This window comes from Mandrillus leucophaeus, unplaced genomic scaffold, assembly GCF_000951045.1.
Source record: "Mandrillus leucophaeus isolate KB7577 unplaced genomic scaffold, Mleu.le_1.0 Scaffold76, whole genome shotgun sequence".
Lineage (NCBI taxonomy): Eukaryota > Metazoa > Chordata > Mammalia > Primates > Cercopithecidae > Mandrillus > Mandrillus leucophaeus.
This window is the reverse complement of record NW_012108252.1, coordinates 56,078-80,265: the sequence shown is the minus strand read 5'-3', so window position 1 is coordinate 80,265 and position 24,188 is coordinate 56,078. Positions and strand designations below refer to the sequence as shown.

Genomic DNA, 24,188 nt, shown 5'->3' with positions numbered 1-24,188 from the left:
AGGACTGTTGTGGCAAATTAATGGACTAATAAGGGGAAGCACTTAGTACAGTGCCTGGCCCAGCATAGGTACCACCAGGCTTGTTCTTTAGCTCACTGCTTTTTCACAATCATCGTAAAATGTAGGGGATACTCACATGAAGGAACTGAAGTTCAGAGAGGCCAAGTAACTTGCCGAAGAAAGCACAGCTGGCAAGCGGCAGTAGTAAGACCAGAATTCCAGTTTCTCATGCTCTGTTGTTGTTATATCCTAAAGAGAGCAGCTCTGGGTAGCCAGAAGCTTCCCTAAAGTCACAGGACATGGGGTATGGGCTCGCTGGGATGAGAAAGGAGACAAGAGGGCTTTGGAAAGAAATGCCGGATTCACTCCCCTTCCTGTCTTCAGGCACTGTTGGAATGTTTCCCAAGGCCCATCTAGAAAGAACAACCTGTGACTCAAAGTCACTTCTCATTTTCTGCCTGAACCCCCTCACCCATTCAGGCAGCCGCTAAAGTTGAGGTTGCAGCCTCAGACTATATTTTCTGTCCTTGTGGACCCCCAGTGTGTCATCTTGTTGGGAGATCTGGTGACACACGTGTCAACATAATGTCATCAAAATGGAAATTCTTTGAAATCTTTAGGTGATTGCAATTCACATTCTATATGTATGCACTTGTCAAAAGTTTTGATTTGAGGCCTTAGAATTATATGTTTTGAAACCTTTCCACGTACCATGAGTTTTCCCAGACCTGTCAAAGCCAGGCTGCATCTCAGAAACCAGGTCCTTGATTTCCATCCAGGGCAAGGGCCTGGCCCCAGCTGGGCTGTAAGCAGGTGGGGGTGGGGTGCAATGCTCCACTGCAATGTTGAAATATTGCTTGAACTAAATCAAATCAAAGGTCAGCTTTACTCAGACACGAATAGAAAACACAATTGCATTCGATTACAGAACAGCATGAACCCCCACAAATATCAGACTGCCTTTAAAAGGTTTTGAATTCTTAACATCAAGAACAGTGCTGCATGTCTCCTGCTTTTCCAACATAAGGTTTATTTATTCTGTGGGTGGCAAAGAGCAATTTGGGAGTCCAGTTTGTTTCTCATTGAAAGCTTTCCCATTTCTGGTCCTTTCGTCACTGTTGCGTTGAGGCACCAAAAGGCAATCTCAGTGACACTGTTCAACAGACTGAGTTGCACCGGATAATGATGCCATTTTGCACTTTTCATATATTATTACATTGAAGGCTTCAAACAGCACTAGCAGGGGCAAATTGGTATTATTATCTCCATTTCATTGGTGAGGAAACTGAGGCTTAAAAGGGTAATATCTGTTGTCCAAGATTACAGAGTAAAGCTGTACATTGAATCGGGGTCTGTCTGACTCCCAGGCTCAGCATTTTCTCGCCACACTATGCTGCCATGTTGCTTATTCCAACATTAGGAAGCATAGGTGCCATCCCCAGCTTTTGAGGCCAAAATCATGATGAAGCATTTTTAAAACATATCATTACTTTGCTGATATAGTGGAAAGAACCAAAGTTTTGCAGTCAAAGCTGTCTGGGTTCAAATTTACCACTTGTTTGTTCTATGACTCTGAGCAAGATATTCTCCAGATCTGTTTCCTCATTTGAAAAATGAGAATAATAATAATACCTTTGTTTACAAGCTGTTCTTAAAGATTCTGGAAAATAATGCTAATAGTGTGCCTAATGCTTAGTAAATATGAGTCACTTTTCTATGCCCACAAAGCACTACTATGTCCCTTAATACATTTTGTTAATTTTTATTTATTTATTTATTTAATTTATTTTTGAGATAGAGTCTCACTCTGTCGCTAGGGCTGGAGTGCAGTGGCCGGATCTTAGCTCACTGCAAGCTCCACCTCCCGGGTTTATGCCATTCTCCTGCCTCAGCCTCCTGAGTAGCTGGGACTGCAGGTGCCTGCCACCCCGCCCGGCTAGTTTTTTGTATTTTTTAGTAGAGATGGGGTTTCACCGGGTTAGCCAGGATGGTCTCGATCTCCTGACCTCGTGATCCGCCCGTCTAGGCCTCCCAAAGTGCTGGGATTACAGGCTTGAGTCACTGCGTCCGGCCCGTTAATTTTAAAAGTTAGAAAAAAATTAAACTATTTATACATTGTGCATGTTAATTCTTCCTTAGACCAGCCTTAGGAAGGATCTCATCCCTAACTTGTAAACTCATCTTTTTTCCATTCTCTTTGTGCCTGGACTTCTCAGGGCCCTGCAGGCTGATTCTAGTCCCATGTTGTGTGGTGTTTGAAGTGTCTGGCCCCTTTTTTCAGTCAGAGACCAGCTCATCCTTGAGAACTCAATGCCTCAAACTCTCTTTTCTTTTTCTCTCTGCCTCTTCTGTTTGATGTAGTCTTTCCTGATTCTGGACTCTGTTTCTTCATACTTTCTATCTCTTACCTTCTCTTCACTCCTTTTGTCTTCCATGTGTCCTCTCATCTTTCTGCCTCTCTGGTGTTCAGGCAGAGTTTTCTTCTCAGCTATCTTCTTTCTTTTTCTGATGTTGGTTCTTTGTTTCTTCTTCTCTTTCTGTTCAGATCCAAAATTCATTTGGGTCAATGTTATGTCTTAGTGTTATCTTCCACTTCCTTCTGAGCTTCCAAGCCAGCCTGACTGTGCCCTTCCACGCCCTGGCCAGTGTGACCAGGACATCCTTTCCCTCTGGGGCTGCACTGGCTCTTTGGGGGACTTGTTACATTCAGGGTCTTCAACCCTCGTTCTAGGGGCTTCCAGTAACCTCTCCCACCTTCCCTCTTCTCAGTAAGACGTGGGTATTGTCTTATTCTGTTTGTGCTGCTAGAAGAAAATTCTTGAGAGTGGGTAATTTATACACAGTAGAAATTGACTTCTCACAGTTCTGGAGGCTGGGAAATCCAAAATCAAGGTGTGGGCAGGTTTGGTGTCTGGTGAGGGCTGCTCTCTGCTTCCAGGATGGTGCCTTGTTGCTGCATTCTTAGGAGGGGACAAACAGCATTTCCTCAACTGGCAGAAGGGACTGGAGCCACTCCCTCAAGCCGTTTTATAGGGGCCCTCAGAGAGCCTAACTGACTTTCCCAAGGTCATATAACTGGAAATTTCTGGAACTGAGTTTTTTCAGGTCTGTCTTGGTATCCCTTGGCAAGCCTTCTCTGTAGAGAAGGAAGCGTCTCCTGGGTTGGAAAGCCCAGGTTGGGATGAACAGCATGGGTGTCCTTAGGCTGCGTGCACCACACACCCCTGGCCTACTCTCCCCTGCCCTAAGGAGTCACCTGAAGGAGCAGCTGCATCACCCTGCCTCACCCCTTCTCCTGGGCACCCACCAACCTGGTCTTCCCAGAGAGTGCTCAGCTATTGGTGAAGCAGGCAGCATCTGTTCTTCAAGAAGACAGCAGAGCATCAGGAAAACAAAACACTAAAAAATACCATAAAGCCACTGGACTGTATTTGTTACCAGCCCTTGTGTAGCAGAGAAGTTTCAAGGTCTTATTTATAAGGCTGGACAAGCTCAGTGTGATTAAAACCACGAGTTAGAATTTGCCTCCCCCTCCCAGGCCCTGCCCAGTTGACAGCTCCTAGCAGGCTGGGAGACCCCCACCCCACCCCCACCCCCACCCCAGGGGGTCCATTGAAGAAGACATCTGGACCTGGGATACTGATGTGATTTTCCCTACTTCTGTTTTTTCGTTTGCCTCCTCCACCCACTTCTAAAGCAGCTGATTGCTTTGGTTCCTTTTCATGTTGAGCAAAAGAGAAGACAGAGATCTTGAAACCCGAGCTGGGGACTGGAGGGCACTGACCGAGAGTAACCCCGTCTGGCTCAGCTCAGCTCAGCTCAGCAAACGGCTTCCCTCCTCCGCCTTCCTGAGCTGCCCTCCCTCCTCTCCTCTCCTCCTTCTTCTCTTGCCTCCCCGCAGACAGCCTAACCCCTTTCCTCCCTCTCTTCCCTCCTCCCACCTTCCTGGTCCTCTATGCTCAGAGAACTGAAGGAACACTGAATGGCTGGGAAAGCAGGACCTCGCCCCCACCCCGCGTCACACCCCTCCGCCTGCACGTGCAAGTGCGTTCCTCAGCTTGGTCCCAGAGGCTTAGATGTGTGGCAAGAAACTGAGGATTCTGCCTCGTTTCTTCCCCAGCCCACAAACACACATTTCACCTGTGCTTTGTGCTTTTTCCTTTCCTTTGCCCCACTTTATGGTGCACACAGCGAAGCTCTTGGCTAGTTGGTAGGCCACTGTTTGCTCCTCCAGGCAAAACCAAGGAGGCTGAGCTCAGCAGATCGAGTATTTTCCTCTGTATTGAAGAGACTGTGGTGGGAGAGCTCTCCTGACCTTCTGCTGGATAGTGACTTTCTCTTCTGCTGGCAGCAGTAGCCCAGCTCTGCATCCTGTGACAGAGGTCATACCTTCCAGTTACCCGAGCAAACACTTAGAGCAAGTCAGCTTTTTCCCCTGAAAGAGCACGTTCATGTTCTTGATCTTTGGTTTGCGCAACAACCTGTGAATGTTATCAGCCCCCCCCCCTTTTTTTTTTTTTTTTTTGAGACAGAGTGTCACTCTTGTTGCCCAGGCAGGATTGCAATGGCGCGATCTCAGCTCACTGCAACCTCTGCCTCCCAGGTTCAAGCAATTCTCCTGCCTCAGCCTCCCGAGTAGCTGGGATTACAGGCATGCACCACCACACCCGGCTAATTTTGTATTTTTAGTAGAGATGGGGTTTCTTCATGTTGGTCAGGCTGGTCTCGAACTCCCAACCTCAGTTGATCTGCCCATCTCGGCTTCCCAAAGTGCTGTATTAGTCTCATTTTATATCCAAGGAAACTGAGGCTTAAGGAGATTTAAATAAGGGGGAAAGTAAGCTTCATGATTACACAGTCAGGAAATGGCAGAGCTGACTCTTGAATTCAGACCCTCCGATGCTGCATCCAGTGCTGATTTTGTTTTGCCCTGTGTTCCTTTCAATGTCAGGTTGAGAAGACCTCAGAGATCATCTTCTCCAACCCACACGTTTTACTGATTATAAAATCCAGGTCTGCATTAACTCGTTGGCCAAAGTTAAATGGCTAAATGACTATCCTGTTCAGGAAGTATTCCCTGTCTTGTGTGGAATGATTGGTCTTTTGTCCAGGTCACTTTCCACCTATATCTGTCCTTCCAGTGACTGGCAGATATGATCATTCCTGGTGACTCCCTGTAAAATATTAGATTTATTTATTCTTTTATAAAGTTATGAATAGACAAATCAGTCAGCTTCAACCTTTCCTTTACCTTATAGATAGTATCAGCAGAAAGAACTCAATAACTCTGTCTTAGGAACTCAGCCAGGCTAATATGTATTGTAATACACACATACACACATGTGCATACGTTAGATCACAAATTCAACATCTCAACTTAGCTGCCAAAGCCACTTCTGTGTCTTGTCTATTCTGAATATGCTTTACGGTTAAATTAGCCACAAATCTGTTCAGATCAGTCATTCCTGAAAATGAAGATATTAGCCATCCTTTACCTGGTACCTTACTCATTGCCTGGATTATACTAGGTCTGCAGGTACATTTTCTCATTTAACACCTAGCTCAGCCCAATGAGGCGGATGCCATTGTCATCTCCATTTTTATCATTTAATTAACTCAGCCTTCCTCTGTCCTGTTGACCTGGGCTGACGCAGCTGAGTGGGCTTAGCGGAATTCTTGTGTCCTCTTCACCTGGTTTGTTTCAAGTTCATGTCCTGCTTCATCTTTTCCCTAACTCACTGCAAGGTGAATTTACTTCTCTGCAATTGGCAATTCCCCAAATCACATCAAGTCATTAATTTATTCACTCATTTGTATTCATTCATTTATTAGTTCATCCATTCATCCATTCATTCATTCATCCAATTCACTGAGTGCCTCCTCTGTGCCAGGCACTGCTGGCTTTGGAAATACAAATTCTGGCCCTCAAGGAGTTTCTGTTCTTCTGGGAGCAGGATATATCACGGGTGACTGCAGCTTGATCTGTGTGGTACTAGTGGGAAACATAGGATGTTGGGCACAAAAGAGTCACAAAACGCTGGGCGCGGTGGCTCACACCTGTAATCCTAGCACTTTGGGAGGCCAAGGTGGGTGGATCACCTGAAGTCAGGAGTTCAAGACCAGCCTGGCCAACATGGCGAAACCCTGTCTCTACTAAAAATACAAAAAAAAAAACCAAAAAAAAATTAGTTGGGTGTGATGGTGGGCACCTGTAATTCCAACTACTTGGGAGGCCAAGGCAGGAGAATTGCTTGAACCTAGGTGGTGGAGGTTGCAGTGAGCCAAGAGCAGGCCACTTCACGCCAGGTGAAAGAGCAAAACTCTGTCTCAAAAAAAAAAAAGAAAGTCACAAAAAAGAGCCAGCTCTTAACCCAGCTTGAGGGTGGGAAGGCCCGGGCAGGCTTCCTGGAGGAGGTGACTCATGGACCATGTCATGAGGGTGAGGTCAGAGGAGAAGGTATGTTTCAGACATCTGACTTTCTAGATATTCTTGACTTTTCACCCATTTTCCTGCCAGCAACATAGTGGAGAAGACTGAGACCAGCAGGTACAAAGCTACTGTACTCTGTCCTCACCCCCTCCTTTTTTCTCCCCTTCCTACCACCCAAATCTGAGGTTTTGAGAAATCTCCCCTCTGATTATCTGCTTGTTTATTCATTTGTTGAGAATCTACTATGTGCATAGCATTATGACCACAAAATGCCCTGGTCATTGTCATCATGAGAGGTCTTGTCCCTTCCTGTCCAGCCACAGCTCCCAGTGATTTTTGACTCTGTCCTTTTCCAGAACTTGGCTCCAGTCTGGTTGCTCCCCATAAAGCACTTACAGATAAACCTCATCTTGGGCCAGCGCTTCCATTTACTGTCTCCTTTTGGCTTTCTTATCCTTCCTTCTGCCTTCTTGAATTGATTTGCCTCTTTATCTCCCCTTTCAGCCTTGAAAGTTCCTCAAAGGCAGGGACTGTGTTCCATCTTTTCTATAAATGGCACTGTCGTACAGTGGTAGAGTTGAATGAAAGAATCTTTTTGGTAATCACAAATTATTACCATATATTGAGCACCTACCATGATGAATATCTCTGGTCTTCATATCTTTGAAATGTGGATACTATTACCTTTACTTAATTGGTAAGAGAATTTGTGCTCAGGGAGGTAAAGTCACTTCCTCACAATCACACAGCTATTTCACAGTGGAGTACGGCATCAAATTGAGGTTTTTCTGGTCCCAAACCCTGGTGTTTCCTCCACATCATTGTTTCTCAGACTTGATTGGAATCACCTGAGAAGTTTTATTAAATTCTTTTTTGGAGACAGAGTCTCGCTCTGTCACCCAGGCTGGAGTGCAATGGTGCAATCTCTGCTCAGTGCAACCTCCGCCTCCCAGGTTCAAGTGATTCTCCTGCCTCAGCCTCCCAAGTGGCTGGGATTACAGGTACCCACTACCATACTCAGCTAATTTTGATATGTTTAATAGAGACGGGGTTTCACCAGGCTGATCTCGAACTCCTGACCTCAAGTGATCCGCCCACCTCGGGCCTCCCCAAGTGCTGGGATTACAGGTGTGAGCCACCGCGCCCAGTCAAGTTTTATTAAATTCTGATGCCTGGGTCTTACCCTAGCAGTTCTCATTAGTTGCTCCATGGTGTGGCCTGGGCTTTGGGATTTTTGTGAAGCCCCCAGCTGAGTCTAACAGGCAGTCATGTTTGAGAACCAGTGTACTACACCATGTTGCCTTCCTGTTTTCACACAGGTTGGTGCTAGTGCGTGACTCGAAGCCTACACGGGTGGATTTCCACGTGATCAGGCTGCAAGTTCTTTGTAGCTGAGGATCTTTGGCCCTCCCTGCTGCTTCCCCACCCAGCGAACCTACCATACCATGCATGTGCACAGCCAAGGGTTGTTGACTGTTTAATCAGCCTCTGGGTTCTTATGTCTTATCGGGGGATTCACTGATAGGAGGTTGGAGCTTGATCACATCCAGATGTTCTCATCTTCGGAACAGAATAGTCTTATAAACATGCTGAGCACACTCACTGGTCTGGAGAGTGTTGCAGGATGACCTAGGCCCATTGCAAGGGTGGCCTGGGTCACCCTCCCACACTTCTGCCACCCTGCTTGGGAAGGAGGGAGCTGTTTCGAAGTTCCCTGGTGCAATATGATGTATTGCTCTGGCTCTGCTCAGGAGGACTCTATGGCCCACCTAGTCAGTGAGCGTTAGCTAATACCTGTATTCTGTTTCTGTTGAGGTTTCACAGAGGCCTTTTTTGACCCTTCATTTTATAGGTAAGGCAGTGGAGGCACAACTACATGAAATGACCCGACAAATAAATGGATATAGAACCCAGGTTTCTGATTCCCAGGGTGGTGCTTTGTCCACGGTTGTACAGTGATCAGTGTCTACCTTTTCACACCAGTCCTCAGTTGAAGCCACCAGCTTACACCTTCCTTCCTAGTTCTCCCACGAACAGAAAGTGACTCCGGATGTCGCTTGCTGTTCCTGGGAAGGCAGTTCTAGTGGTTAGCCATCCTGTTCACTCCTGGGGTGTGGCCTGGGGATGGTCCTAACATCCCTGGGCTCTTCCTGGACCTGATCAGCTAAAAGGAAATCTCCTGTGATGGTGCTCAGACACTTTTGGAACCTTGCCAGCCCTAATCCCATCTCCTAGTATTTAGTATTCAGCTACCCTTCACTGGGCAGTAATTCTGTGCCAGGTCTGATCTGGGCACTGGTGGTACTGAGAACACATATTCCCTATCCTGTAGGCACAGTCTGGTGGAGGCAGCATGCAAGTAAAACAATGTTCCTTAAACTGTGGTTCCACACCTCCCTCCCTGAACATTAAAAGTGCAAGGGATACTTATTCAAAATGTAGATTCGTGGTCTCTGCATTGTAGACCCACTATTTCAGAATTTCTGGGGATTGGGCCCAAGAAACTGCATTTTAGCATGCTCCCTAAATGAAGCTCAGGTGCTCTGAGGTTTGACAGCTGTAGTAGAGAACCCGATGGTAACAGTGTACAGTCATATGTGATGGGAAGCATCAGGTACGTAGCAGTTTGCAGGAGCACTGATTCTGAGGGACACTAACTGGGTCTAGGAACAGCTACTGGCTGTCATGAGGGATGACTAGGAGCTAGCCATAGAGGGGTAGCAGTGAATCATTTCTCTAGCGATGTGAATCTTGCTCAATGTGTCCTGTCTATATAACTCAATATTACTGAAGTTTGCCTATAGCAGAATACACCTGGGTCATGCAGCATTGATGAGAGACTTGCTGGGCTGTCAGGCCCTCCTGCTACTTTATCTCTGCGTGTGACCCTCTTAGCTCCGAGGATTAACTCCTGTCCTCATTAAGCCTCACACTGTAGCCCCATTTTCACATGAAACCTGTTTCTCTTCCGGTAAATGATTTCAGTTTGCAAAGTTTGCCCTCTAGAGGTTGCTTAGTGCCTGGGCCTGTGGACTCAGTTCGTGTGGTCCTGATGAGCTGGTTTCATCGTTATTACAAAGAAGTTAGGCTGTTAGGAGAGTGGGTTGGAAGGAGGAGAGGTAGACAGTCAAATGAGTCAGGGAAAACTATACTGTTTCAGAGTCATAGGGCTCCTACCAAGCATCTGGTCAGAAACCTCTCATTTTGGAGATCAAGAAACTGAGGTTCAAAAAGATGACATGAAGTACACAGTGACGCCACCAGACACAGCCTCCAACTCTAGGGACTACAATTCTGGATTCTTAGTGGTGCTTTTTCTGTTTTGCTGCACTGGATTGAAGCCTTTTCTAAATGTACCAAGAGGTCCTATTATTTAGAGAGATTCTGTATGAAATCCTTTAGCAATCAAATCATTCAATAGGGCTGATGGTTTAAATATATGTTTATGTGTTTTCCTAAAGCCCGGCAGACCTGGGTTTTAGAGCTTTGTATCACATGTTTTATGTTTGGAATTAAAATGAGACCATGTCTGTGAAGGCATTTTGATATGCATAATGCACTCTGCCAGTGTTTGCCAAAACACGGTCCCCAGGTCAGCAGCATCAGCATCACCTGTAAGTGATTCTCCTGTCACATCCCAGGTCTGCTGTATTGGAAACTCTGGGGGTGGGGCCCAGCAGTTTGCATTTTAACAAGCCCTCCAGGTGATTCTGATGCATACTTAAGTTTGAGAACCGTTGCTTGCTTTGCATTAAATAGGAGATCAGTCTCTGCAGCTTGTGGGAACAAGGCTTTAAATCTCTCCAATTTTAACTCTGTGAGATGGCGCTGGGGAGTCGGGAATGAATGGACTAGTGTGACAAAGCTCAGGTGGGATGGGCGAGATCATTTCAAAGTTTTGACTTCTTGCTTGAAAAGCGAGGAAAGGCTGGGTGTGGTGGGTCACGCCTGTAATCCCAGCACTTTGGGAGGCCGAGGCAGGTGGATCACAAGGTCACGAGTTCAAGACCAGCCTGCCTACATGGTGAAACCCCGTCTGTACTAAAGATTAAAAAAAAAAAAAAATTAGCCAGGCATGGTGGTGCACACCTGTAATCCCAGCTACTTGGGAGGCTGAGGCAGGAGAATCTCTTGAACCCGGGAGGTGGGGGTTTCAGTGAGCCGAGATCGCACCATTGCACTCCAACCTGGACGACAGGGCGAGACTCCATCTCAAAAAAAAAAGAAAAGGAAAGGCTGTGTGTGTGTGTGTGTGTGTGTGTGTGTGTGTGTGTAATGGCACCATCACACTGTTTGAGTTGAGGAGCACATGCTGGGTGAGGCTCAACATGTTACCAGAAAGCAATATTTTCATGCCTCTCTTGATACGGCAATGCTCCCCTGTCTCATTCCTGTGTGCGCTTAGCCAGGCGACTGTTGATCATCAGTATTATGATATGTTTCTCCACTGTCCCGTTGTGCCCACTTTTTTCTTTTTTTTTTTTTTTTTGGAGTGAGTTACTAAATAAAAACGAAACACTATTTCTCAATAGACTTGAAGCTTCAGGATTTCCTGGTGGACAATGAAACCTTCTCTGGGTTCCTGTATCATAACCTGTCTCTCCCAAAGTCTACTGTGGACAAGATGCTGAGGGCTGATGTCATTCTCCACAAGGTAAGCTGATGCCTCCAGCTTCCTCAGTGGGGCTGATGGCAATTACGTTGTGCAGCTACTGGAAAGAAATGAATAAGCCCCTGTCCTCGTAATGGTGGTGAAGGGGAGGGAGGCAGTTTGAATTCAACTTCACTTAATTTTACTTCCCTATTCAGGCAGGAATTGCCAAACCATCCAGGAGTGGAATATGCAACCTGGCGTCATGGGCCAGCTGGTTGAAATAAAATTGATTTCTGGCTTGTCACTTGGCATTTGTGATGACTTCCTTCTACAAGGGATATATTTTAAGTTGAGTTAAACTTAAAAACAATAACCATGGTTAAGGATTATTGATCTGGAGGAACTCTGTCTAAAAAATTGAAGACAGGAGACTTTAGGCAAGGGTATATTTGGAGACTTCAAGAATTTTTTTTTTTTTTTTTTTTTGGAATGGAGTCTCGCTCTGTCACCCAGGCTGGAATGCAGTGGCGTGATCTTGGCTCATTGCAAGCTCCGCCTCCCAGGTTCATGCCGTTCTCCTGCCTCAGCCTCCTGAGTAGCTGGGACTACAGGCGCCCGCCACCAAGCCCGGCTAATTTTTTCTATTTTTTTTTAGAGACGGGGTTTCATCATGTTAGCCAGGATGGTCTCGATCTCCTGACCTCGTGATCTGCCCGCCTCGGCCTCCCAAAGTGCTGGGATTACAGGCATGAGCCACTGTGCCCGGCCGACTTTTAAGAATTTTATAAAATCAGGGCCAGATGCAGTGGCACTGAGTTGAGAACCGTTGCTTGCTTTGCATTAAATAAGAGATCAGTCCCTGCAGCTTGTGGGAATAAGGCTTTAAATCTCTCCAATTTTAGCTCTGTGAGACGACACTGGGGAGACAGAAATGAATGGACTAGTGTCACAAAGCTCAGGTGGGATGGGCGAGATCACTTCAAAGGTCTATAATCCCACGTCTATAATCCCAGCACTTTGGGAGGCCAAGGGAGGCAGGTCACTTGAGGTCAGGAGTTCGAGACCACCCTGGCCAACATGGGAAAACGCGTCTCTACTTAAAATACAAAAATTAGGTAAGCATGGTGGCATGCGCCTATAGTCCCAGCTACTTGTGAGGCTGAAGTACAGGAGAGTCATTTGAACCTGGGAGCCAGAGGTTGCAGTGAGCCAAGATCCTGTTGCGGCACTCCAGCCTGGGTGACAGAGCGAGACTCCATCTCAAAAAAAAAAAAAGGAATTTTTATAGAATCTGGAAATAATATTAGTGTTTTTGTTGAATTTTAACTTTAGAATCATAGAAAACTTCCTCTGGCATCATTAGTAGGCAGCTCTTGTGCAATGGGTAGCACCAGACCCAGCTTGCATGGTTATTGATTTTTCAGAGATACTTTTTGAGCATATTCTCTGGCAGAAAGGGGAACTGCTTCCTCCCCTGTCTCATGTCTGCATACTAGCTTGTCTTTACAAGAAGCAGAAGTAGTGGAAATGTTTATTCTTGAAAATAACCTTTTTGCTTCACATGATCTAGAATTTTTAAAATTAGAAAAATGTGCTTACTGCTTGCCCTTCTGAAACTAGGAAAATATGCCTTATGTTTACCAATTGTGTGGTCAGGAGAGGGGCCAAAGGCATCAGGCTTTTGAAAGTAGTTGCATTTAGCATAATTTCCATTGCCCTCTTCCAATTTCATGTCTGTCACATCTAATTAGTTTAAAATAAGGGGCATCCTAAGCATGGAGATGGTCCTTGAATGGTCCTTGGAGTTTCTGTGTTGTCAGTATTCTTTGTTTTGAGCACACAAGACATTTATTGAAAAATTCTTGGGATCAGTACTTGTGTAAGGAAAGGAAAGGGAACAAAGCATGATTGGGCAGAGGCAGAAGATAACATCAACAAAGGCCCTCTGTTGTTAGTATTCTTTTTTTTTTTTTTTTGAATTGGAGTCTTGCTCTGTTGCCCAGGCTGGAGTGCCGTGGCATGATCTCAGCTCACTGCAACCTCTGCCTCACAGGTTCAAGCGATTCTCCTGCCTCAGCCTCCTGAGTAGCTGGGATTACAGGCATGCGCCACCACACCTGGCTAATTTTTGTATTTTTAGTAGAGACGGGGTTTCTCCATGTTGGTTGGCCAGGCTGGTCTTGAACTCCTGACCTCAGGTGATCCGTCCGCCTCGGCCTCCCAAAGTGCTGGGATTACAGGCGTAAGCCACTGCACCTGGCCTGTTGTCAGTATTCTTAAACACAGACGCTAACTGTAGGCTGACAGCCTAGTGGCAAGGACCAGTTAAAGAAACAAGTAGAACTGAAGTGTGCTTGAGTGTCTCTGGCAGTCAGCAAAAACTTAATGGGAATCATGGTAGGCCAAATGCTCTGCTGTATTTCAAAAGCTACATGGGTTTTGAGAGGCTTTTGGTCCATCGCTTACCTTAGGTTGTGTTATAAGCACAGCAGCCTGCACCAATTTAAACTAACAGGGCAGTTAGTAATGGTGTAATAAAGAGTCTGCATTGTTCATTCATTCAACAAATACTGGCTATAATGTTTCAGCACTGTAGATGCAACGTGAGCACAATAAATAGGCTCTTCTTCTTTCAAAGCTTGTGGTCCATTAGACCACGTATGAAGAAGAATTGTTGAGGCCCAGAAAGGCAGTTAAGTAAAATATGACCAAGAAGAGGCTCTCTAGTGGGTTTGGTATAAAGAAAAGATAAGAATGACTTGGAATTAGCCTCTCAATGAGATGATACGAGGCCTGGCTTTCTGGCACTCTGCTCTAGGGCAAGTAAAATGGAGAGTTCCAAATTCTGAAATTGTTAGAACATAGTTCTGTGTCTTACTTAAATATCTATACTTACAGATAAACAGCATAAATGCTTTCTCCCCATATTTCAGCCCAATACTACTTAAAGACAACATAAATTGCAAAATAGTGAGGATGTTGTTCCTCTAATGAAAGTGGTTCCAGGAATTCAGACTCTGGATTCCTATTTGCCAAATCATGTGTCCCACTCTTAAGAAAATGAGTTGGACTCTGGATTTTTCTTTGCAAGAGGGACAAGAGTATGGGAGGTATTGAGTTAATGCAACCTGCAGGTTTTAAGTGTCCTGTCATTGTGCCTTGTGCTTTGATACATTCTGAGGTTCAGTAAAGAGACCTGATGCATTGGATTGTTGCAATGGTACCTGTTTTAAGATCTTCAAAGCTGTATCGATAAGAAGTTCTCCCAAAGACTTCAAGGACCCAGCTTCCGATCTTCATAATCCTGTTGTGCTTGTCTCTCTTTGCATGAAATGCTTCCAGGTATTTTTGCAAGGCTACCAGTTACATTTGACCTGTCTGTGCAACGGATCAAAATCAGAAGAGGTGATTCAACTTGGTGACCAAGAAGTTTCCGAGCTTTGTGGCCTACCAAGGGAGAAACTGGCTGCAGCAGGGCAGGTACTTCATTCCAACGTGGACATCCTGAAGCCAATCCTGGTGAGTAGACTTGCTCAGTGGAGAAACTTCAAACACTAATGCTTTTGGAATGTGAGGTTTTTCCTTGGACAACATGACTTTGTTTTGTAGAAAAGTACGGCTGGCTGGAAGTTTGTGATATAATTTAGTTCAGTGGTATTCTAAGTGTTCTTAGTGTTCTTTCAGACTTGTGGGCCATCTCCCAAAGGGTGAATGGGAGGAATAAGCTGGGTGTGGCTGAGTTTAAGCCAAAAGTTTTTTGTGCTTATTTCCATCAGAGAAGACCTGCTTTTTCATGTTTTTACTATTATAATACTAAGCAAGAGTTCTTTTGAAAACAGGGTTCTTCATATTTAAAAAAATAAAGTCTTGAAACCATTGATGGGAAGATGGATATCTATTTACGTTTAAAAACCCATCATAAAGATGACATTGTGGGCTGTCAACAGTTGGAAGGCCCTGGAATTAGATGAGACCACACTAATTAGCTTAATTAGTAATAAAATTGCAAGGAAAAATTCCAACAAAGTTTTTTCAGCCTAGGAAGCAATAGTTCAGAGAAGCACTCTGTGAGAGTACCCATTCATTCTTAACCAAAAAATGCAGGTGAGCCTGAGCAGTTTGGCCATCAGAGTGTTTTGTATAGTTCCAGAACAAATATGTCTCTAGGTGTTCTGAGAACTCTGGTGAAATTCCTCTCCTTACCCCAAACATTATCATTTAATATCCGGGATTCTGGTTTTCTACTCACCAGATAGATTCTCTTAAAACCAGAGGAAGATTCCTGGAGGAGGAATGTATCTGGAAAGAGATGTTCCTTATTATAATAAAATGAAATTGTAATACTCTTGGATTGTATATAGCACAAATTCTTTATAGAGAGTTGGTCCTCCCAGGGAATTAAGAATACTCAGTTTCTGGACCCTGTTGCCAGATCATACCCTAGAATGTGACCTTGGAAACATGCCTCGGGATTCATACCCTTGATTGACAATCAAAAAGTTTTTGTATTGGCCAGGCATGGTGGCTCACGCCTGTAATCCCAGTACTTTCAGAGTCCAAGGCGGGCAGATCATGTGAGGTCAGGAGTTCGAAACCAGCCTGGCCAACATGGTGAAACCCTGTCTCTACAAAAATACAAAAAATAGCCCGGCATGATGGCGGGTACCTATAATTCCAGCTACTCGGGAGGCTGAGGCAGGAGAATTGCTTGAGCCTGGGAGGTGGAGGTTGCAGTGAGCTAAGATCCATCTCACTCTGTTGCCCAGGCTGGAGTGCAGTGGTGCCATCTCGACTCACTGCAACCTCCGCCTCAGGCTCAAGTGATTCTCATGCCTCAGCCTTCGAGTAGCTGGGACTACAGGCGCCTGCCACCACGCCCAGCTATTTTTTGTATTTTTAGTAGAGATAGGGTTTTACTACGTTGCCCAGCTGGTCTTGAACTCCTGAGCTCAAGTGATTTGCCCACCTCGGCCTCCCAAAGTGTTGGGATTAAAGGCATGAGTCACCGTGCCCAGTCCCATGTTATAATTTAAATTAAGATATATTTCTCTATGGGGATCTTTGCAACCCTAAGGAACTGGCCTAAAAAGTTAGGGAAGCTGACTTGTGCAGACATTTGCAGCCTGTTGGTCTTTTTTGTGCTGCGAGTCATAGAGAGTCAAAGGTTATTATGAATGGTAAAAAAATTCATTACGAAACCATTTTCTTGGACTGTTTTGGACTACTTCACTACACGACCAGAACGCTCACCCTTTCAGTTGGAATGATGGAAATTTTGGAAAAGATGGGTGTTGTTAGAAGACGTCATAATTTGTTCTGGTGCTGTGCCCATTCATTCCGTTTCATTTGTGTTTACTCTTTAAACACCTATTGTGTACACAACCCAGTAAAATCCCTCCACTCCCATAATGCCTGAATTACACTCATAGTAGAATGACTTTTTAGCCCTCATCATCTGACAGTTAACAGCTCACGTTTCAACCTGACAGTAGCTCTCTGGGAGGATTAGCAGCATGACAGAGTGCAGGGTAATGCACCTTCAGAACCATCAGCCACACTGCGTCCCATCCTGCTGTGTTGTGGTTGTGCCTTGTGGATCCATTGGTTTATGACCAGGTGTTGATTAAGGTGGCTGCTACCAGGTGATTTCTGCACATCTCTTGGGTTTGTGGAGCATCTCAGGTTCCGCTTCTACCCCTCTGCTGTTACCAAGAGACCTCTCTTCAAAATGGGGCTCTTGAGTTAGAATAGAATGAGTTATCAGGATTGTTTTGTGTAGAGATGATTTTTGAGGAAGCCTTTGGGATGAAATGACTTCCAAACATTTTGAAATGTGACTCTTACTTATTGAATTAAGCATGGCCTTAATTGGAATGCAGGGACTGATACTTGATTTATATTAAGCAGCCTTTTTCTATTGCTGTTTGGTTGAAATTTCAACATGTGTGACGGTAGATGGATGTGACATGTGGTAACTTGCACATGGGCAGTTAACTGCGCCAAGAACAGCAGCAGTAGCAGCAAGCAGATGCAAGGCCCAACATGACAGGGAGAGAAACTCTTCTTTCAATATGTGCTTCTGAACCAAAAGTGGAATTTCATAAGAGACATATTTTGAAACATATCTACTTCTTTTGTGTGTGTCTGTGTGTGTTTCCCTGTTTCCAGCCAAGGGTATTGTGACTTTCTCCTGGGCCTCCTTCAGAATCTGGGTGCTCAGGAAAGCAGTGTTTTGGCAACATGGGGAAAGTGTGGCAGTGTGGGAGGGTCTGCTGGATCTGGGTTTGAGTATCGCGTTTGAATATTTTACTAGCATTGACGTCGGATCAGTTATTTAGTCCCCGTAAGCCTCAGTTATCTCTTCTTCTACATTCACTTAATATATTTGACCCTTTGTTGTGATTATTGGTTATACATATATGAAGAGCCTGGTGTGGGGCCTGGCACACAATAGGTGCTCAATAAATGGAAGTTGATAATTTAATTGACGTGAGTAATAGAAATTATGTCCTTGAAAACAGTTGCTTCAAGATAGAAGTTTTCAGCCAGGCACAGTGGCTCACGTCTGTTGTAATCCCAGCACGTTGCAGGGGCTGAGATGGGTGGATCACTTGAGGCCAGGAGTTCAAGACCAGCCTGGTCAACATGGTGAAACCCCCTCTCTACTAAAAATACAAAAATTTGTCGGGCAGGCATGGTGGCACACACCTGTAATCCCAGCTACTCCAGAGGCTGAGGCACAAAAATCACTTGAACCCAGGAGGTGGAGATTGCAGTGAGCTGAGATTACTCCACTGCATTCCAGCCTGGGTGACAGAGTGAGACTGTCTCAAAAGAGATGGAAGTTTTCTTCTGTAGATCAGTGTTAGATCATACCAAGCAAAGTGGTCCTGGCGAATATTTCCGTGAAAAACTGCGTTCTTGCTCAGATATCGTCAAGGCCTTTCACCCAAAGATTCTTATTTATGCCCTAGTCTGTACCTTGTGTGTAGAGTAATACTGGATCTCAGAATGCTGTTGTGTTTTTAAAGTTCCCTGGGGTTAAGAGCAGTTTCCATTAGGTGTTCTCTGCTTTTTACTTAAAAATCTTACTCATGCATTGAGCAATATTTGTTGAGTTCTTATTATGTGTCAGGTATTTTCTGGGAGCTGGACTCAACTCAAAAGATATCCTTTTGATGAGAACAAAGGTAGGTGGATATATGAAATATTATCTGTGGGATAAATGCACTTAGTCATGAGGGAAACTTGTTACGGAGTGCTCATTGCATTTGTACTGTTGAGTTAACAACTTCTAGGAGGAGCTCAGGGCCACCTGGCAGGAGCTTCTATTGTCTTGCTGCTCAACAAGGTGTATTTGGCTATAGGGTGTGCTGGGCAGGTGAACTTTTCCTAACTTTCCCTTGGGTCCTTCCTAAAGCAGCATGTACCTTTCCCAGAGTGAGGACAGGGCCACTCTCCTGTCCCACAGAAACCTCCAATCTGTTTTGGACTGCAGGAAGGAGCCATAGTAGTGGACTAGCAAATTTTGGCCAGAGAGGTTGATTTACTTCTGTTGTCAGGGTCCTCACTGATTGTATTTTTAAATTTTTTTTTATTGCTACTGTAACAAGTCACCAAATACTTAGCAGTTTATAACCACATAAATTTATTATTTCACAAGGCCAGAAGTCTAGGTATAGCAGAGCGTACCTAGGTCTACTTCTTAGAGTCTCACAAGCCTGATATCAAAGTGTTTGTGGGGCTGTTTTTTAGGGGGGCTCTGAAGATGAATCTGCTTTGGAGCTTATCCAGGATATCAGCTGAATTCAGTCCCCTGCAGTTGTAGGACTGAAGTCCATTTCCTTGCTGGCTGTCAGCAGGGACTGGTTTTGCTCCTAAAGGTTGCCGTCATTCCTTCTTACGCTTTTCGTGTGACCCCTCTCCCACAAGTGGGTTGAGTGTCTCTCACACTTTAAATCTCTGACGCCTCCTGTCTCATCTGAACTGTCTCCAGTCACAGAAAGTTCTTTACTTTTAAGGGCTCAGGTGTTCAGTTTGGCCCCATTCACATAATCCAGGATAATCTCCTTATTTTGAGGTTCATAACTTTAATTACATCTACACAGTACATTTGCCATGAAATGTGCATATTCACAGACTCCAGAATTTGGGTGTGGACGTCTTTGCGGGGGATATTCAGCCTGCTACAGCTTTCTTGCCTGGAAGGAATAGTTTAGCATGTATTTGAAGTGTTCCCTCAGTGCCTTTGGCTTTTATTGACCCCTCTGCAGCTGTCCACTTTCTCTTGCCCATATTCAGAAAGTGACTGTAAAGCATAATAAGCGTTACCTATTAGAGTTTTTAATGTACAAACCAAACAGAGGTGACTTTGGGAGCAGAACATCTCTGAACAAGGTATGAGATATTCATCGAAAAAATCCATCAAATGTTTATTATATGTCAGCTTTACACCAGCACCGTTCTAGGCACTGAAGTGCAACCACGAACAAGGCAGATGTGATGCACTTGGAGCTTTCATTCTAGTGGACACTGAGAACCAGGCTGAAGGCTGAGTCTGGGAATCTGAGGAATTCTTTGTAGGTCCTGGGTCTGCAGAGTGAGAGCTGTCCTCTCGTTCCAGTTTCACTGATGACCTCTCGACCAGCTCCCTCACGGCAGTCTTTGCCAACGTGGACACTGTGGGTTCTAGTGGGAGGAATGTTGGGTTGAATGAGCTAGATTTGGGCTCTATCCTTGACTCACCATTGCCTCAGTGATGTGAAAATGGTGTGTGCTCCTTAAGGTTGGAAGTCTAGGCATGCAGATTTATCTCCATCTCAATAATGTGGGGGAAAAAAGGAAGTTGTTTTCGTGGAACCAGTGGTTCCACAGAAACTGTCTACGTGTCTTCCAGTATGCCCAGCACATTCCCACCAAGGTGGATCTTGGTTCATGAGAGAAGGTGGTAAAGTGAGGGTACCCTGAGGCTCCCAGAAGACAAGTAATGTCACAGCTGGGCTGTGTATAGATCGAAGAAGCAGATAGATAAGGAGTGAACAAAGTCATCCTTGTCTTGAGGGGTCTTTATTTAGCTTCCCCTTGACTGTTAGACAAGGACCCAGAATACAGATGGGGCTCGTTGCTACCTTCAGCCTCATGGCTTTTTAGGGCTAGATACTTCAACTTGTTACATGCAGTCCTTAAAGCGTCTGTGTGGGTTTTTGCAGGAGAGAACACCTGCTCTTCGTGTTCTCCTGTCTGGAACCCAGACATTGTCGGAAAGTATCAGATTTTGTTTGGCTTTGTGTGATTTTACTGCCCACCTGTTTACTTACTTTCTCCCAGCAAGCAGCCGCAATCCTCATCGGTTGGTCATTGGTGGAATGACACACTGTGTAGATTTACTCTTCAGACTCTGTGTTCACCTAATTCTTATGGGAAAAGAAGAGCACTAGCTGGTAGATATAGCAATGTGTTAATATGACTGCTCAACTCCATTTATACAGACATTTTCACCACAGTTATACTATTTCTTCATTGAAAATTGTTGCCATATCTAAGATACAGGTTTAATTTTTTCCTCTGAATTATGTGGTAGTGGATGTATTTATGTTTAGAAACAGCAAAAAATGAAGTGTTTGGATGCCTTAAACACATCTAATTTAAAAGTTAATATTTAGCTTGTTGAATTATTTATTAAAAGATTAGAATGTTCCTTAGAAAAGTAGTTTTATGATTTCCTATTTCAATAAAAAATATTAAAATGTTTCCCAGAGGAAATCTTTACTGTCATAGAAATCACCAGAAGGAGATAGCGATGACTTCTGGGTGGTGATAGTCTTTGATTTGTGGTTTACTTGTTTTCAGTTTGAACTTAAACATACTAATCCCAGCCTGAGTTGGATTTTGCATGTGGGCAAAATGAAGTAGAGATTTGTGTCTACTTTAGACATTTAAAGGACATTTGAAATGTTTCAATGAACACATTGTAACATGCATTCCCAGGAGGAAAACAAAATTGTGTATTGTGTTGAAAATATTATTCCAATGTATGTATACCCACTTCTCATTTTGTCAGAGAATTCCTGAAAAATTGGAATGTAGATGAGATTTTTATAAATTGAAAATATTTTCAGTTGCATTTTAATTGCACAGATGTGTTTTCTACTTCTATTTGGCTGTGCCTTCTAATGCATTAGTAATATTATCTTCCAGTGTTCATTTTGTGCAGTGATAATGGATTAACAAACACATTCGTTCACTTAGCAAACGTTTATTGAGCCCTAATCAGTGCCATGCTCTAGGCCAGGGAGGCAGTCATGTGCAAGGTCCAGTCCTCTCTTTTTCTGTCCTGGTTGGGGAATGGGTGGGACAGACCAGGAAAGGAGCAACTGCTGTATGGAGCAGGAGACCCTCGGCTGGGTGCGATATAGGCCCTGATGGGGCCTTCTACTGCGGTCTTTCCAGTCAGAAAAGAAGCATCCTCTAAATGGGGACCTAAAGAATGGATGTCAGCCAAGTAAAGAACAGGGAGTAGAATGTTCCTGGTAGAGGACATAGTGTATGCATTGGTCCAGAGAGGAGAGGGAAGAGAAGGTGGCATTTAGGGGAACTGTACCTAATCGAGATAGTTCAGCATGGAGCAGATATAGCTGTGGGGAGTTTGATGAGAGAAGGAATGATGAGATATGATGCTGCGGAGGTGGGCAAAGATCGGCTGAGGCAGGTCTTTCTTCACAAGCCATGTGAGGATATAGGACCTCATTCTCAGAGCAAGGGGAGCCATTAAAGGCTCCACAGGCTGAGTGACTTGATGAGGTGAATACGAAACAGAGCATTTCCGTGAATGTTAATGGCCTTTGGAGCAGAACTCACATTACTCCATCTTTTGGAGTAACTCACATTACTCCATGACTCGTGCACTTCTCCCTTCTTTTTCATTTTTCTTCTAGAAACACTTACTGGGTATCTAATTGTTAAGTGCCCAGAACTGTGCTACATACTGAGTTGAAATAAGACACCATCTCAAAGATTAAAGCCAAATTGACTTTGCCAGCTTATAGCTTTTAAACAATTTTTCAGTCCTTCTCGACTTAACTCATAAGCTAATGAGGATGGAAAGAATATAATGAAGCCATCTCTTAGACCTAGAAAGAATGGGGCACAACAGCCTTTGTCTTTCTGGGGCCAGAGTCGCCGAACGTCATGCTTTTAGGAAACGTTGTATGTTGTGAGTAACACATTTTGCGGAAGTGGGTGGGAGCTTTCAAATAATAACAATAAGCATTTGTGCATTCTTCCTGTAATGACATTACAGTTAGGATCTAACTATAATGAGTTATGATCTGAAAATATTGAGTCATACATGAATTCCTGTTAGCTTAACTCAGAAAATATAGTCCCTCACTAAAGGTTTTATTTTCCTTCTTTTTCCCATTTCCTTTACTTCATATGAGAAAGTCACTTGCCTCCTGGGTGCAGTGGAGACCTGTACGAGTCCATAGCCAAGAGAATGTTTTTGGTTAGAAAAATAATAGTAGGAATTCCAAGCTGTGAATTGCTTACTGAAGCTCTTTGGAAATAGGATTTGGCAAGTTATGTCTGCCTTTGTCAAGTAAGCATGAGCAGGAGACCACAGTTAATAGTAGGTGCAGACACATGATTCTCAGGCTGTATTTTGTGGTCTAGTTTCAAGTCATGAATTCTTTGCTGGGGTTAATTTTATTCAAGGAAGTTATCTGTCTGTTAGATCTGATATGTGCTCAGGCCAACATAGATTCTTAACCCTTCCTTTCTTCCTGCTCAACTATCCTTCCTCTTTTATCTTTTCATTGAATTAAAAAGAAAATTATGAAATAGTTTCAACATGAAAAAAGGTACAGAGAATAACATAAAGAACACTTCTGGCCAGGCGTGGTGGCTCATGCTTGCAATCCCAGCACTTTGGGAGGCCGAGGCAGGCAGATCACTTGAGGTCAGGAGTTGGAGACCAGCCTGGCCAACATGGTGAAACACTGCCTCTACCAAAAATACAAAAATTAGCCAGGCATGGTGCATGCACCTGTAATCCCAGCTACTTGAGAGACTGAGGCAGGAGAATTGCTTGAATCTGGGAGGGGGAGGTTGCAGTGAACTGAGATCACACCACTGCACTCTAGCCTGGGTGACAGAGTGAGACTCCATCTCAAAACAAACAAACAAAAACACTCCTGTGCCATCATCCATCATTTTGCCATGCTGACTCCAGGTTCTATTTAAGAAATAAAACATTACAGGTACAGCTGATGCCACCTCTGTTTCCCTAGCTCTTTCTTCAAAGGTAACTCCTGTCTTGCAGTTGGATGTTTTAATCCTCTATATCATGTATACTTACATTCTATGAATAACACTATTTGGTACTGGCCTAAATGTGTTCACATTGTGTAAGTGTGCATAGTGGCCTGCCACTTCATTCGGAATTATGTTCTTGAGATTTATCAGTGTTGATACATGTGGAATCTGGTTAATTTTTGCCATAGTATTCTATTTTTATACTAAACTTTTAAAAATTCATGCTTCTAGTCTTTGGCTTATTTTTTCAGGTTATGGTATGTTTTGTTGCACAGAAAAGTAAAATTAAGTCATGAGCAAAATATCTGGGTAATCCAAGCTTTCAACTTGATGCTGAATTTGAATTGTGTGTATTTTGTGAACCCTGTGATGTCAATCCATGCCTGATTGTGTAACTCTAACCAATATTCTTTTGAAAATGGAAATTTATATTGACTACAGATTGCCAATAATATTAGTGAATACTGAGCACTTAATCTCAAATAAAGAACTAATTTAAAAAGGATTCTAACAATGGCATTGACTGTTCCACCTTACTACTTATGGGTGGGTTGAGCCAATGTTTCTGTTAGAGACCAAAACCAAAAACAGTCAAGTTAAACAAGCAATCAAACCCAACATACAGACTACTGATAAGGAGGTCATATCATAAGATATGGCATTGAATTGGTGTCTGCTAATGTAAAGGTCTGATGCCCACAGCAAATTTAACAGGGACCTATGTTTACATCCATGGTCAACTACATTCCTGGGTTAAACAGTCGGGCTGTAGGCCCTGCTGTGTGCCTGGAGTTTTGCTGAAGTGTGGGGCTTTTAAGACAAGAAGAATAAACTTGCTCCAGAGTTTGCTCC

At 44.1% G+C, this 24,188-nt stretch overlaps 1 protein-coding gene across 1 annotated transcript in view; it reads left to right on the top strand.

Moving 5' to 3' along the window:
• The window catches only part of ABCA1 (ATP-binding cassette, sub-family A (ABC1), member 1), a gene marked incomplete at its 3' end in the record, with an annotated part of 142,301 nt that overhangs the window by 62,205 nt on the left and 55,908 nt on the right, over window positions 1-24,188 (top strand). Inside the window, exons 6-7 of the mRNA XM_011966399.1 lie at window positions 10,963-11,084; window positions 14,367-14,543. Coding sequence (XP_011821789.1) covers window positions 10,963-11,084; window positions 14,367-14,543 — 299 coding nt within the window. The remainder of the gene's footprint in view (window positions 1-10,962; window positions 11,085-14,366; window positions 14,544-24,188) is intronic.